The sequence below is a fragment of the Petaurus breviceps genome, unplaced genomic scaffold, assembly GCF_028583685.1.
Source record: "Petaurus breviceps papuanus isolate PSGF00001 unplaced genomic scaffold, PetGlider_PUasm1.0 90444, whole genome shotgun sequence".
In the NCBI taxonomy this organism is placed as follows: domain Eukaryota; kingdom Metazoa; phylum Chordata; class Mammalia; order Diprotodontia; family Petauridae; genus Petaurus; species Petaurus breviceps.
In genome coordinates, this window is record NW_027187256.1 from 848,126 (window position 1) to 865,296 (window position 17,171).

The window sequence follows — 17,171 nt, forward strand, 5'->3', positions numbered from 1 at the left end:
TGCTGAGGTCCCAGAACTGAGATGAGCTGCTTTTCAATACATCCCTCCTTTCTAACTTCAAATGCAACCTCCCTACTGTTCCCTAGATTCTCTGTTTCTTGTGATCACGTAGTATTGGTTCATCCATCCGTTCCTCCTCTATTTAGTAAAATCCCTGGTTGAACTTATTTAAGAAATCCAATCAATGCAGGCTCTCATCATGCCTCTTCTCTGCCTCAGGGTATCTCTAGCTCATACTTCCCCCTTCTTTCCTGTCTCAGAGATCCACTGATCTTCCGCATGTATTCCAATGACCTATGTACTCTAATGAACCACTTCCCTTTTACTCTATTTACCTGTCACTCCTCACTTATTCCTACATTCCTAAACTCACAAGCTGCCTACATGTTCAGCCGTGTACTGAGCCATTATTCTGGGATTTTCCCAAGTAGTTTCCCATGATTCTTTGGTATGTTCTCCTTTCCTTCTCTCGATGCTAAAATCCCTTTCCTCTTCATTTCACCAAAACTTTTCTTTCCCCTTTACAATACCCAGAATGTCTCATCTGAGTCATATGCTCTTCTTATATCAGAAGACCTAGATTGGAATCTTGCCTCTGCCTTTTATAAACTGTGTTATAAAACACAGATCCTGGCTAAGTTACTAACCTTTCTGATTCTCAATTTTCTCATCTATTAAGTGGAGAATTTGTATCACATAATCTATAAGGTCTGTTCCAACTAAGAATCCTATGATCTTGTATTTCCCATTTGCTGTATGTCTGTTTCTTCATAGAAACCTGCTCTCCCTATGACACTGTCTTTCACCTTTACTGACAAAGCACGAAACTGTTGTCTTAATGTTCTGTCTTGGTTTCCTCTTTCTTATCATTCATTCATTTTTAGCAATTTGAACTGCATTTATCTAAAAACATGAGTAGGGGAAATAGTTACTATTCTTGAGTGTTGTCTGCAAAAATATCTACCAATATCAAACTGATACCATTCATCATAGTGGTTCAAAAAACAAGGTGATATCCTTGTTCCCGGAACTATAGGGAACACAAGTAAGATTGTTATATTTGAACAAATAATATAAACTTTTATTTTAATGCAGCTGCTCCAAATGCTGCTTAGAAGCATAGGTCATCACCCAGTAAAGGAATGGGAAGGTTAACACTTTAAAACAAGAGGGGGAGAGGGAAAGCACAACTTTATCTGACCAAAATGATGTATTGAAATATTTTCCCTTTCACATGAATAATGAAATATGGGAACATTTAGAAAAACAAGGTCTTTATGATTTTGAGTGTAAAATGATATAATACTTGTAAAACACTTTGAAAACTTTAAAGTGCTATTATATGAAGGACATTTAATATTATTACTATGCTTAATAACTTTTTTCCCTTTCTTTCATGTGAGCATTTAAAGAATATTAAGCATATCAGGAAATGACTACAGTAAAAGGACAAGGCATTAATTAGACTTTTTTTTAAAGAGTGACCAAGGGAGATAAGCAGAAAGAAAACAAGTTCTTTGTAAATGTCAGGGACTGTTATTGCCTAGATAAAAACATAAGCATTCTTTTGAATGGGAAAGATGGAGAACTGAAGTTGGGAAGAAGCCTTTAACTTGGGTTTCATTTCTCTCCTATAATCTCCATCAAAAGTGTCATCTTTCAAATACAGGAGATGGAGATAAGGTAAAGACATGAGCTACTTAGTCCCAGAGGACAGAAATATGAAAAATGAGATGAAAATTGTAGAAAACTAGATTTCAGCTCAATTTATGGAAAAAAATCCTAACAATTAGAATTGATCAAAAAGAGAATGCCATTTCATTTCCTCTCCCAACTCAGTGACTTTTCACTAACTGTTTCCCATACCTGCACTCTTCTACTTCCTTACCTTCAGCTCCTGGCTTTCTTGATCTTCGTCAGCATTAAGTGAGACATAAGGTTTGGACTGCCTTGACTGAGCACAGAATCAGACACTGTTATTTGTTCAACTGTGCACTATTTTTATGTAGTCCCAACATATGACAAAATAATCTTGTCCTAAATGACTGGTAATATTCTTATTCCTATGTTCCCATGTATATTTTATCTTGTATCCTGCTTGAGTATGGAGGAGCCAATGAGACTGACTAGCTTTGTCCCCCACCCAAACGTCCATTTCATCATTTCATAGTTTCCTCAATACATGGAATGATTTCTGAAGAAATCAAGGTGTTGGAAACTCTCTTCCTCCTCCTTTCTACTTCCTGGATGTCTTCAGGTCCTAGCTAAAATCCTATCTTGTACATGAAGCCTTTTCCCTCTTCCCCTTTTCTCTAAGACTGTCTCCATTTTATCTTATATGTACCTTGATTATACACATAATTTGCATGTCGCCTGCCCCATTATACTTTTATTTCCTTGAGAGTGGAGACTGTCTTTTGCCTTTCTTTGTATCTCCAGGGCTGAACATAGTGTCTAGCATGTAGTAGGCACTTAATAAAAGCTTATTGACTGGCTGATAGGTACCTAAATATGCTTAAACATATACACAAAGATACGTCATTCTAGAAACACCTATATGTACATATAGAGAGACTGGATTATTCACACATGCATGTATACATATATGAATATATATATATATATATATATAGATGTCTCTATATGTATTGTGTCATCTGCTTTGTACACAGTAAGTGCTTAATAAATATTTTACCATTCATTAATTCATATATTTTTTACTATCAGTTTTTACCATCTATTGATTTTTACAATCCTTTTACCATCTATGATGATTTTTTTTTAATAAATCAAAATATCCATAATTTTGTTGGTATGTGTAGTCCTTCTACTGATGCAGAGTTCGACCTCCCTCTGGTTTGAGCTATAAATTCTTGGGAAGACTGCTCCTCAGGCTATCAAAAAAGCATTGTTCATTTTTGGGAACATTCTTGTAGACTTTTCCACTTGATAGGAATTTCCAGGACTTGTACTGCACTGGGATATACTTAAAGAACCCAATGTCACCTATACACCTTCTTGAAGAATAAAGTATACATTCCTTAGCTTCATATTCAAGGCTTTCTGGCTACCAACTAGTTTTCATATAAAAAGGACAATGAATCCCTTTATTATGTTGGTTTTCAGATCTATAGGAACTTTCAGAAATACCTTTAAAAGAGTGTCTTTGTTTTGATGTGGTACCTTGAGTAGACCAGAATATTCCCCACGGGAGCCTCTCAGTGTCAGAGTATGGGGAAACTATTGTATCCTTCATTCTGGACATTTTTACCTCTTGTCATAATCCCTAAAGCTCCATTAGTTGTGTTCTTTACTTCCATAACAAACCAGTTACACTGACCTTGCAATTTACTAAGACCCCCGTATCTTTTCTGTGATAACTAAGTGTCATATAGTTATATACCCTTAATACTATACTTAGAAAGTTGATCCTTAAGGCATGGTTTCATATGTATATGAATGTATGTACACATATGTGCATATATTTATGGTTCTGGACCTCAAGGAATAGAAACATAATCACATCTGCTTTTCCTCTAATGGTATTTATTTATTAATAGCATACAAGCAATATGACACATAAATACATACATAGACCTATACATATATATATATATATATATATGTATGTATTCAGGTAACAGGTAATAGCAAACTCATATTTGCCCACAGATACATCAATAGATACAGACAAACCAAACACTCAATTCAGGGATAAGGAATTACTTTTTAGAAGTGTGTTTGCTGGTTCATCTTTATTCTATTATATTAGATATTCCAAAAAACATGGAGATGTTGATGAGGTGGGAGCTCTAAACTCTGAAACACAGAACTATTTGGGCAAGTCAGATACTGTAATGGGAATGTAAATTTTAAAGATCTTCCCTGTCCCTAGACTAAAGTGCACCTGGAGCCTGGGGTGGGAGGCTTGTTTTTCAGTAGATACTTCTTGATTGGCCAGTGAGGCAATAAGGTTGTTACATTCTCTGAGCCAGGAGAAGGCTATATAAGCCCTGATGTGTAGCTTTGTTTTGGGGGCTCACTTTGAGAAGTGTTCTGAGATTTGATCTGGATTATGGGAAGCCTTTGTTGAGAGCCTCACCTCGGCTTTGAAAAACCCAGATGTTGAAACCCAGATGTTGATTTGGTATGGATGTAATGGTTGGGCAGTTTGGAAATCTTTCTACTTGATCTGTTTCTCTGCCTTGATAATTCTGCCTGTATACTCTGAAGTTCGGGGTAAACGATATATGTTTGACTGATTAAAGTAAGCTTGTTAACCCATTTTGAGTTGCTTTCCTTTATCAAAGCAGATCTAAGAACCTGTGGTGGCAGCGACCCTAGGGACGCTGGGGTGCTTGCTGCTACAGATACTTGGTGACTCCAAGAGCTATTTATTTTGCATCATGGTGTTCCTCTATGGATCTAGGGAGTTCTGTCCTTTGCTATGTTCTATCTTCAAATTCAGCCTGTCTTCATCCTCCTTACAACCCAGAGAATGACACTCACCTGTCTTTGTGGTGCTAAGCACAGATAGGGAAACAGTTAGTAATGGAGCCAGGTAACACAGAGAAAAAATAGATTCTGGATGCACACTGGAGGGTAGGGATGGACAAAAAATCTATGATAAATGAATGTAAGGTGGAAGGAAATAGACTCATAACCAGTAAGAAAGAAAAACATGTCAATTTATCTCTTCCTATGGAATCCCTTTGGGAGCAGGGCACTCAGAGCCAGCAAGGTTCCTGGGTCCCCCAGGGCCCAGGACCAACCTTAAGGGCAAAGTCAAATTACTATAAATATTAAGCTACCAAGGGAGACTGAGGACACCTGTACATTGTCTTTTTTTATGCAGTCCAAGACAACAATAACTTTCCTGGATTTTGCATTGTTATTACATTCTCCAAGTCAAACTATTTGCTTGTATTGATCTTGCAGCCCATTAAAACACCTCCTTCTTACTTAGACAATTGTCCAACCAAGCTTCTCTCTCTTTGTACTTGTGAAGTTGGGACTTTTGAAGCAAAGGATAAGAATATATATTTATTCTAATTAAACATGATCATGTTAAATTCAGCAAAAGGGAATCATCTGACAAGATATTTGAATCTTGATACATTTGGTATTTTAGCTAATGTTCCCTATTTTATGTCATTGTCAAACATGATGAATGTGCCAAACATTCCAAGTTACGAATAAAAATTTTCCCCCAAATTACTAATAAAAATTTTGAAGCAAAGCAGGGTCGAGCATAGATTCGTGAGGACTCTCTTTCAAGTTGCTGTTGAACCAATTAATACTTCTTTGGATTTTACCATTCAAATGAGACCCATTTCTAAGAAATATAATGAATTTTTTCAAATTCCTAAGAATAAGAGCCATTCCCCATTTAATAGCCAGAGCATATGAATAGGCAAATTTCAGAGGAAGAAATAGCTATGTGGGGAAAAAATGCTTTAAATCACTAGAAATCAGAGAGATACAAATTAAAATAATTCTAAGATTCCACCTTATACTCCCCAGATTGGTAAAGTTGACAAAAATAGAATTATAAATGCTGGAGGGACAGTGGGAAAATGGGTACTTTAATGTTCTATTGGTAAAGCTGTGAGTAACAGTTCCAGAAGACTCATAATGAAAGGGACTACCCACCTGCTGATTGATGATGGACTCAGAATACACTGATTTAGACAAAATTCATTTGGGCATTGCCAATATGGGAATTTGTTTTGCTTGGCTAGGGTTTTGTTTTTGTTTGTTTATTTTTCCTTTCTTGGTAGGAAAATAGAGTGAGAAGGAAAAAGGGTAGATATTTATTTGAAAAAAGAAAGATGACAAGTCCCTTTTTGTTGTTCTTAGCTTTTCTTACTAGTTCAATCTCATTCAGAATCTTGCTGTACTTTGTACTATTTTTTTTTCAGAATCATAAATGCTTTTGTATTCATTTTGTGTTATCTGTCCTTACTCATATTGTCAGTAGGTGGTCCTTGTTTCCATCGAGTTGGCTGATGAATTCCCTGTGTATCCACACTAATTGTCTCTTTAAACCCATTTTTCCCCTTATTAGAATTAAGTAGTTGGTCTAACATATTTTTTTTTCTTTCAAGTCCCTGTTCAAATTCCATATACTATGATAAGTTTTTCCTGTTCTCCCTTAATGCTAGAATTTTCTCTTTATTGATTATCTACAATTTATGTTTGTTCATAGTCATTATCTTTTTGTCCTCACACCATTTACTGAGAGATGCTTGAAGGCAGGGAGTGTCTTTTGGCTTTCTTTGAATCCCTAGAACTTAGTAGGCACCTAATAAATATTTGTTGACTATCAATACAGAATGAAAATACTTTTCATTCATGCCCTGGTGAATTGAGGAGTCATCCATTTATAATCACTTCCTTTGGAACTCTTTGGAGTTGTTTTTTTATAATATCTCTCTTGTTGCTTCTGAACAGGCAAAGTATCTAATTACTAGTTTAAAAGGAATATGATAATGTGGATAGAGAATAATGATATATTATATGTATGTATATATATATATACATATATACATAAATACACACAAATATATCACTTTAAAGTTTCCAAATATTTTTAAATATGTTAATTCATCAGATCCTCACAACAATTGTGTGAGGTGGGTGTTGTTACTACCTCAACTTCAAAGGTAAGGAAACTGAAGCAGAAAGAGGTTAACTGATTTGCCTCAGGTCACAAAAACAGTGTGTCTGAAATAGTATTTGAACTCAAGTTTTCCTAAGCCCAAATCCCATTCTCTATTCACTGCACCACCTAGTGGGCTCACTAGAGTCAGACTGGTGGCAAGAAGACCCAGATTTGAATCAGAAACTTAGTAGATGTGTAACCTTGTCAAGACATTTAACTTCTCTGGCCTTCAGTATCCTCATCTTTAAAATGGAGGTGGGGGGTTAGAATCTATGAGTATGTGGTCCCCTCCAGATCTAGACCATGATCTAGTTATGTTCCAAAAATGCCATAGCCCATGAAGGGAAATAAAATTTTCATGCATAAATGTGAATACCAAATACTTTTTTATTTTTGAGCTACTGTTTTATTTGTGGATCTGAAATTTTTTGGCATTTACAGTGACAGAATTAAGAGGGGGCATCAAGGCAGAGACTCTTGAAGGTCTGGATGAACAAACTTCCAACTGGAAAGTGTTGAGAGTACTACTTTAGCAGCTGGGCTCTTATTCTCTGAAACTAAAGAACAATTGACTATAGCCTCACATTTCTTTCAAATAAATTTGACTTCAAATATGTAATATTGTGCCTGGGCTACCTTTCATTTTTCTGCTCTGGCTGCTGGTTGATCTGCAAATTACCTGTCCGGAAAACACATTTTTAAATGGTAGGGAAAAGAGACAGGCTATCCTAATCACTCCTTTTGATTTCAGAAAGCCACAATTTTCCAAACATACTGCTCAAGCACAAATAAGGTCTACCTCCCCGGGTCATAAGTAGTCCTGATCTTCTCCTTGAGAAGTAAATAATGTTTTTCTGATTTCCTTGTTATTGTTTTCTTATCTCTATTCTTCTCATTCCTTGCACTACAGTTAGCCTCTTGAATTTTATGGAGATAGAAATCAATCTGGGTTACTTTCTTCTTTTTATGGAAGATGTCACAAAATGAGTTTTCTTTTAAAGATTACCCTCATCTCTTTCCAGTTCCCATTCCAATATTCAGATGTCACTGTGTCCCCTTTGGAGAAAATAGGAGGAGAAACTTATCACGAATTTGCTTGGTCTTCACTCCATAAACAATGGGGTTGAGAGCTGGAGGAATAACAACATATAAATTGGCAAATAGGATGAGGACATGACGTGGGACATTGTGTCCAAAGCGATGGACAAGAATGGAGAAGAAGAGGGGAGTATAGAACATGAGGATGACACAGATGTGAGACCCACAGGTTCCAAGAGCCTTCTGGCGGGTACCATGAGAAGGAAGGTGGAAGACAACCCTCAGGATGAGAGTGTAAGAGACAACAATAAGCGCAATGTCAGAGAGGACAGTTATAATGGGCACAGCAAAACCATACCAGATGTTGATGGAGATGTCAGCACAGGAGAGTCGGGCCACCCCTATGTGTTCACAATATGTGTGAGGGATGACATGTGTTCGGCAGAAGGGCAATCGCTTTAGCAAGAAAACAACTGGAAAGATGACACAGAAGCTCCTGATGACGATTCCCACCATAATCTTACTGATGACCTGGTGGGTCAGTATGGTGGTATATCTCAGTGGGGAGCATATGGCCACATAGCGGTCATATGCCATGGCCATCAATGTAGCAGAATCCACAGCACAGCTGAAATGGAGGAAGAACATCTGGGTGAGGCAGCCTGAGAAGGTGATTTTCTTGTCCCCAAACCAGAGGTTACTGAGCAGTTTGGGCACTGTGGTCGATGACAGAATCAGGTCCGTTTGAGCTAGCATGGAGAGGAAAAGGAACATGGGTTCATGGAGGCTGTGTTCCCTAGCAATGAGGTACAGCAGGACACAATTACCCACAATGGCCACAAGGTAGATGACACAGAAAGGAATTGCGATCCAGACATGGAACTTCTCAAGTCCTGGGATCCCCACGAGGGTAAAGGAGCTGGGGTTGTAGCTGCTTAGATTGAATGTGGCCATCAGGACTCCTGAAGAGGTGATTCTTGGGCCCTGAAGAGAAGTCAAAAGCCAGAATTAATTGCCAGATTTGATGGTGGCACTGAGGAATGTGCCAGTGTCAAATTTTCTGTGTGGTTGGAGAGTTCTTCCATAGTGCAAAGAATTCTGCATGATGTGGCACACCGAAGAACAGCTCAGTGTTAACCAGGGCACTTTGTAGGAGGAGTATAAAAGACAGAGATCATTTTGCGTCCCAGCAGAGGAATACCATACTAAATCAAGTCAGGGGAGTCATTCCTACACCCCCCCACACACATATTTGTAAACATACATATTTGTATATATAATACATATATAATTATATTCAAAGATATAAATGCATGTACACAGGTGTGTATATGATGTATACTAAGTTTTATTTGCACAATATACATACCTAAATCAGTATATTATATGTATGTGTGTATACAGGTAAAATGCATATAAAAAGTGATTTTCACATATAAATATATATATATGCATAGGTATATATGTGTGTGTGTGTGTGTAAATATTATTGTATTCATACATTTTATGGTTTACAAACTGCTTTCTTTACACCAACTCTGTGAGGTAGTTATAAAGTATTATAGTCCCACTTTATAGACGAGAGACTTAGATTCAGAGAGATTAAGTAATTGACCTATAGTGACAATATTAAGAAATTTGAGAACCTAGGTCTTGTGGCCAGCACTCTTTGCTTAAAATGCCAGATGATCAGACACCTTCAGCCACAGACATACTACCTAGGTTGATCCCTGACCTTAGAATAAACTGTGAATTCTTGGGATGGTTCCTGATAGTAAGAGTATTAAATAATATAGCAAACAGACTATTGCATAAGAATGGTATGATTTATTTGAGGATGGAAATATTATTGGTATTGGGAACTGCTGGTTAGGGGCTTCTATCAATGAAGGTTAGCATTTTCTCTGATATCTGTGGCATTAGAGAATTGACTGGGGGCATTTATTGGTTAAGTGACTTACTCAGGGACACACGGTATATTCCAGAGGTGTACTTGAACCCAAGTCTTCCTGATTCTGCAGTCAGCTCCCTATTCCCTCTACTATATTGCTTCTGATTTATATTCAAGAGGAAATGATACTAGATCAATTTAATAGTCATGTCATCACCACACTGGAGGGGATCTCGTCTTTCACTGAGTAATCTAGGCAATTCCTTATCTGAACAGGAGCTCCATCTAATTCATCCCTAAAAAGTGATCACATAATGTCTACTTACAATTATAGGACTTTGAGTTTTAGCTAGAAGGCACTTTAGAAGTCATGTAATTCAACCTCCTCATTTTACAGATGAGAAACCTGGTTCCCAGAGAGATTGACTTGTTCAAGGTCACACAAGTTGTGAGAGCCCCCTGTTGCCAAGCCTGAACTTCTTCCTAGTATACTGTGAGAGGCATCTCATTACTTGTAAATGGCAGCCCATATTACATCTGTACAACTCTCTTAGAGAGTTTCTCTTATGTTAAACCTAAATATTCCTCGTTGTGACTTTCTCCCACTGGTGAGAGCTCATATCTGTGGGGCCATGTTGAATAACATGCATCCCTACTCTACTTGCCAGTTTTGTGGAGCTTTGAAGACAGTGACTAGATCACACCTAAATTTTATTTCATCTGGATTTAATTCCTTGGAGCAGTTTTCATTTAGCCTGGTCTCTATTTCCCACACTATCCAGGTTATCATTTCATGGAGAAATGACAACCTGAACTGAAGCCAAATAATAGAGCAGAGTACAGCAAGGTGATCCCCTCTCTTGCTCCAGGCCATCTTGTATATATGTATGTAGCCTAAGAAAACACACAGCTTTTTAATTGGTAAGTCACACAATTGAATCTTCTTGAGTTTATGCCTGTTAAAAGGCCAAATTCATTTGTATTTGTTAAATTTTTTATGACGTTTTATCTGGGTATGAACCATCCCATCCTCCAAACCTCATTCTGGACTTACATTATTAATATTTTTGAAGACCACTTCAAAACTTGACATTGATTCCTATAAAAATTTTTTCAGTGATTTCAAACTTCAATAAAAATGGGAGAGACTATAAACTTTAAGTAAAGATATCTACTGGCCACTATTGACTTAGAAAACTGCAGGTTAACATTATCAGTGCTTTATAATATTTTTATTTATGTTGCCAAATGTTTCTCAGTCATTCAATTGGTAGTGTTGTGGGCCACATACAGTCCAATTTTCTCATTTTTCTGATTAGGGAACTGTGGGTTGGGAAACTAAATGGCTCCTCGAGGCTACACAAGTAGTTTATATCAGTTGGTTTGAGGTGATTTGTTTCCTTAAAAAAATCATCCTAAGGAGTGACCTGGAAAATAGATCCAGGAGACAGAATTTAAAAATTATCAGACCTGAAAGCCATGATAAAAAGCCAAAAAATTATACAGAATTAATAGTTAATTGAGGATTATAGTTAATTTATGACTAACTGGATTGGATGTAGTTCCTTCCTCCCACAATGCAGTCTCTCCTTGAATGGCCAGAAGGAAGGGAAAAAAAAAAGCCCATCAAAGTTGATTGGATTTATTTATTCAGTGATTATCTTTCTTTAAATTTCAAAGTGACTTCTTCATATGAGAGTGATGACCCTGTATGACCTGGAGCTAACTTTTGATCTTATCTCCTACTCCCATATAGTAATATGAGGGCCCCCTTCTCCCTCAATATTATATACTCTAACTGATGTGGACTACTTACTCTTTTTCTCTCAAATACTCAATGGATCATAAATCTAGAGCTGGCATGGTCTCAGAGAACATTTAGTCCAAGTCTCCTCCCTTTGCAGATGGAAAAAGTGAGGCCCCAGGAATTTACTGGTTTGACCAAGGTTGTTTAGGTTATAAGTGCTGGAGAAAGAATTTTAACCCAGGTCTTCTGACTCTGGATCCCACCATTCAATAATGCCATTTTTATAGCTCTGTAACTTTGCTTTTGACTTTAACCTGGAGTGGACCATTCTCTATCCCTGCCCCTCTTTATGTGATAAAGTGGAACTCATTCTTTAAAGTCCAACCTAAATGATAACCTTTCCAGGAGTGTCTTTCATCCTGGGGTGATATAAGGCTAAAATGAGATAACTGATATAAAACACATTGTAAACTTTAAAGTTCTCTATAAATACCAGTTATTGTTAAAATTATAGGCATTATTAGACTTCATTACCTTAGCCTTCTACTATATACTACTACTGAGTTCAAGCAATGTTATATAGAAGAATTAAAGGGTGTGTGACAAATGTTTTATAAGTGAACTCTGAGGAAAATCTGCACACACTCCCACATCTAAGTTTTATCTGCATTAGAAACATTTTTTTTTTTGCTTTTTGTAGGGCATTTGGGGTTAAGTGACTTGCCCAAAGTCACATGGCTAATTTTTGTGTTAATTGTCTGAGGTCTGATTTGAACTCATGTCCTCCTGACTGCAGGGTCAGTGCTCTATTCACTGTGCCACCTAACTGCCCTAGAAACATTTTCTTAAGTAAAATCAATGAACCAATAAATTAAGCTCTGCTTTGTACCACTTTCTGAAGTATAAATGTTCACACTGAAAATTTAAGTATTGAGTCTTAAAAGGTGGTTAGAGCTGATTGCAGCATGCTTCTGCTCTGATTTTCCCTATATGGTTTGAAAAATTACTGAGACTTTTTTAAATGGGTAAGTTTATACTCACACTGTCCCTGAAAATATTCTTGAATTCTATGATGACATAAATACTAGAATGATTCCATAAATAAGTGCTTCTCTGGATAGAAAACTAATGATCCCTTACATCAAATGCTGGACCTAGTTTTATTTAAATTTTTTTCTAAATGATTAGGACAGAGTGCAGTGAAAACTCCATATTTGCAGATGATATTAATGACTTCCACACAATTTATTGGGATAATTTTCAGACACTTTGAAATTACTATACAATACACTCTAAGGACTCAAGACAATGGTCTGGTGTAGATAGTACAACCAATGAAACTATGAGTGGCCTAGGAAATAAATTGGGAGAAAACATAATTTTAAAATTCTGAGTGTACCCCATGCAAAAGAATTTTAACCTAGCTTTATTTCTGTCTGGAAGCTTATGCCTTTTGCTTAATGTTGAATCATGCAGTAAGAAAAATGAAGAGACATATTTAAAAGCCACAAAAGCACATGTGTATGAATTAATCAAGGAAAAGATTCCAATGCCAGTCCCTAGACCCAGACCCCATTCAAATATTTTTCTCAGGATTGAATCCTTTTTATATATACACACAGACACACACACGTGTCTCTGTATGTTTATTTATATGTTTATATGTGTGTGTGCTCATATACATATATAAACACATCACATTCTCCATATCTACTCTCTGATTCTTTCACAGCTAGAAGAAGCCTGTACTCATCCAAGGTGGCCTTATGCACTTCTTTACCTCCAAGTGGGGTTATATCCTACACAAGTCTAAGACAAGGTAGTTTATTGATATTTTTGGACACATGAAATAACCCTCCACCCCCCACGCCAGTCCCCTAGCCTCTATCACCACCACCACTGTGCTCACAACCTTGGTGTACCTTCCCGAGCTCAGGTTCCAGCTATCCCACTTGTAGAAAAGTGAAATCTCTCTTTCACAGGGAACTCAGCTGAAGGCTGAATGAATGCTCTTGTAAGACAGAAGACTGGGCCTTTTATTCTTCTCCTTGGAATCCCAGGAGGGGAAGCACCAAGCCTACAAATCCCTGAGTACTTCCTTCTGTGCCATCCTCCAAGTTATGATAAAAAAATCAGCCAGATTAACCCTTTACCTGTCTGAGACAGATATTGTATTCTCTGAGGAGAATGGTTCTAAAGGCTATAGAGGCCAAGAATTCTTGGGCTCCTGAGGGACTCTGCCTTCAGTGGGTTGGATCATGAGAGTAGTCTCAGACTATGAATTTGTAACTCATTAGATTACAAGTTATGATCTCAGGTCAAAAGCATTAGTGACTTCTCTTCTATATTATATAATATAACCTTATTAATTTGGCATTCATGACCATTTAGAGTATATGCTCAGCTTTTCAGGCTTATTTCACTTTCTCACTTCACATAGACCACATTCTAATTAAAATGCAGATTTTATCTGTAAGTTAATGCATGATCCTCACGTGCCTTCTTTCACCTCTAGGTATTTGCCTGGGCTGTTCTCTGGGACTGAAATAGACTGAATCCATCTTTGGTCCTTTATGGTAGGGTCTATTGAATTCCTATCGTTACTTCAATGTCTAGTTTAGATGGCATTTTCTCAATGAGGCTTCCTTTGATGCCCCCAGCTAGAGGAAACCCTAGCTTTCTTAAGTTTATTTATCCCCTTCTAACTTTTGTTATGAGAGGCAGCATTGCATATTGGATAGGGAGCCAGCCTTGAAGAGAAAGATCTGGGTTCGTGTTCTACCCTCTGACACTTATTAGCCATGTGACCCTAAGCAAGTCATTTAACCTTTTGGTGCTCTAGACCTCAGATAGTGTCAAATTTAGATAGAAAAGGGCTACTTAAGTGTACTTATGGGATGCATATTGACTTGGAAAACTATATATTAACATTATCTATGTACTACTCTATTTTTATTTATTTTGTTAAATATTTACCAATTACATTTTAATGTGGTTCATCTGCATACTGAAATGTTTCATGCTGCAATGCCTGTGGGTGGAGGGTTTGACATTTCTAACTCTGTAAGACTATAAGTTGCACAGAAATCATTGTCCAAGTATTGGTGGAATGAGTGTTTTCTCACCTGGGAATTCCCTAAACCAATGAAAGCACAGGTACAGTCTTTTACTCTAATTTGCATTATAATTTTTGGTGGAGATGCTTTATCCTTATGCTAGATTGTAATCTATTGAGACAGATAGTTTCAGTGACCCTACATCTAGCATGGTGTCTTGAACATGACAAATGTCTGTTGAATGGCAAGTGAGTATTTCAGTTGTTGTGTGTGCCTGAATGTACACATACATACACACACACACACACACACACACACACATACAGAGGCATTCAGTAAGGGAGATATTGACTTGGGGGATGAGGGGGAATGATCCAGTACCTTTGAGAGGGCTCAGGGAAATTAAGACTGTGAAACAAAGTCTTCAGTGGACACTTGTCTCAGTACAAATATCATAGAAGGAGAGTGTTCCCTGAAAAGGTGACCGAACACTTAATAAAGACACATAATGTCTGGAGGCAAATAAAGAACTTTCTATTATTGAGTTTTACTTGAGAATGAGGCACATGGTTGAGAGGGACCAACACAGGCACACTCAATTACCACCACCATTTTATTTAGCATTTATTGTACAGACAATACAATGAAACAAATGAACATCCCCTCAAGGAGCTCGAAATCTTTTGGGAGGGGGGGATGTATAACGTGTGTATACTCAGAAACACATGCGCATTTATTTAATAGTGCACTGATAAGCATGCATGTATATTAAACATATCTATATAATGCTAGCATCTTCTCATAAGCAATCACTCATACATTTTCAATAACTAATATACATAAATACAGACACAATATGAGTATTTCCCATTATAGGAAGTCTTTAAGTACAATCTTGATGGACACTTTACAGAAATATAGAGAAAATCACTATATTAGGTGGAAAGATAACTTTCATGACCTTTAATATTCTTTCTACCTCCCAGAATGCCTCCCTATGACTCTCTTTTTCATAATTTAAACATTTAAAATGAAAAAAGGAGATGACATCGCCATCTGATAATTTATCTTTTTTCTTGATACTACAGACTTTCATCAACTCTCCATGTCAGCCAGCCACTAGAATAGCCATTTTCTGGGCCTCATCCCTGTGGTGTAACATAGTTTTCCTGCCGTCCTAAGCTGTCTTGGGCTAGAAAATAGTTTACTCAATTTTTTGGTCATTTCTGACACTTTAGAATTTGCTTAGTCTTTATTTAAATGTATTTGGTGAGGTTTGGTGGAGAATTCAGGTGAGTCCCTGTCTTTACTCCATCATCTTGGCATCACCTCCCATTCCCATTTTTCAAAATAACAGGATTGACTGTTTAGTTTTAGTCTTTGCATGTCTAGCACCTGACACATAGTTGACACTTAATAAATGCTTGTTAGGTTGTATTGAGTTAAATTGACTGTATTGACTTGATGGTTGATGGGATTCACAGAGGAATGAAGCAGAGAAAAAAAGTAACTTTCAGGTTCTGAATCTGATAGATAACAAGGAATATTGAATAAAATGTTATGCAGTTTCTCTTGACTAGACTTGAAACCCTAAAAAGCCTGGACTCCAAGTCAGGCACTTGTAAGCCTGCCCCTTTATACTTTCCTTTCTTTACAAAGTGCCCATGCTTTCTGTTTCCCTAGGTCTTTAACTCCCTGAGTTAACTCCCTGAGCATTGTTCAAATCCTAGAGCTAAGAAGAACTACTTTGCAATAAGCTCCTCCTGTCTGACTTCAAAAGGAACCTCCATTCTCCTCCCCAGGTTTCCCACAATGGCTCATTCTGTCCTCCTCTATTTAGTACTAAAATCCCTGATTGCCCTTATTCAAGGAATCCTATCAGTGAAAGCTCTCATCATCCCTCTTCTCTGCCTCTGGGTATCTCCAGCTCACATTTTTTCCCTTTCTCTCCTATCTCAGAGAAAGAGTTTCATTTGTCTACATTGTGGAGAGGAAATGTCATCCCCACTCCCACTCACATTGGGTTCTCATTCCAATCCAGATTCATATTCATTCTCATTCCTCCAGATTCTACCAGGACTTTACACCTATACTTAAAGCCACAGGCCCTCCCATACTGCAGTAGACATATTCTCTTTTTCTCCTTATTTTTCTTACCTCCTATGTCTACAAACATGCACCAGGCTTAAAAGATCCTTCACTTGACCACAATAACATTTATATAACACTTCCAAGGTTTCAAATTACTTTACATTCATTGTTTAATTTTTCTTGCAAAAGAATACTATGATATTTTTATTATAGTTATCATTATCAATTTCCAGAGGAGGAAACAGATTCAGAGAAGCTAAATAATTTGCTCACATTTGATACCAGAAGAGGGATTTAACTCCAGGTAGATGGACTGATTTCTTGCTCTTACTCTAACACTCTATCCATGATGACACATGATCTCCTCTCTTATTGATACTGCTATATTTTCCTAGTCTCTTAACCTTGGAATCACAGTCATCTTTGACTCCTTCCTCTCCCTCACCACACTCAATCATTCACCTTGTCCAAATCTGTATCTTTCCATTACCGCAGGAACAACACTTCTCTGCCTAGTCACATCCTACCCAGTATCCAAAGCTGAATTATGTCTTAGTCTCTTCAGGAAGCTTTCTTTGCTGATTCCTCCTCCTGCTTAATGTCCAGGAGTGCTCTTCTCTGTACTGTAAATACACTCAATCATTACCTTGGAGTATTTATCAATTGTGTCATGGGTTCTCAAAA

At 37.2% G+C, this 17,171-nt stretch overlaps 1 protein-coding gene across 1 annotated transcript; it reads right to left on the reverse strand.

Annotated features, from left to right (window-relative positions):
* Positions 1-7,708: 7,708 nt before the first annotated feature.
* LOC138177599 (olfactory receptor 52H1-like) lies at positions 7,709-8,656 on the reverse strand. Its single transcript, XM_069108811.1, has one exon. The coding sequence runs from the start codon at positions 8,654-8,656 to the stop codon at positions 7,709-7,711; it is 948 nt and encodes a 315-aa protein (XP_068964912.1).
* Between the last annotated feature and the right edge of the window lie 8,515 nt (positions 8,657-17,171).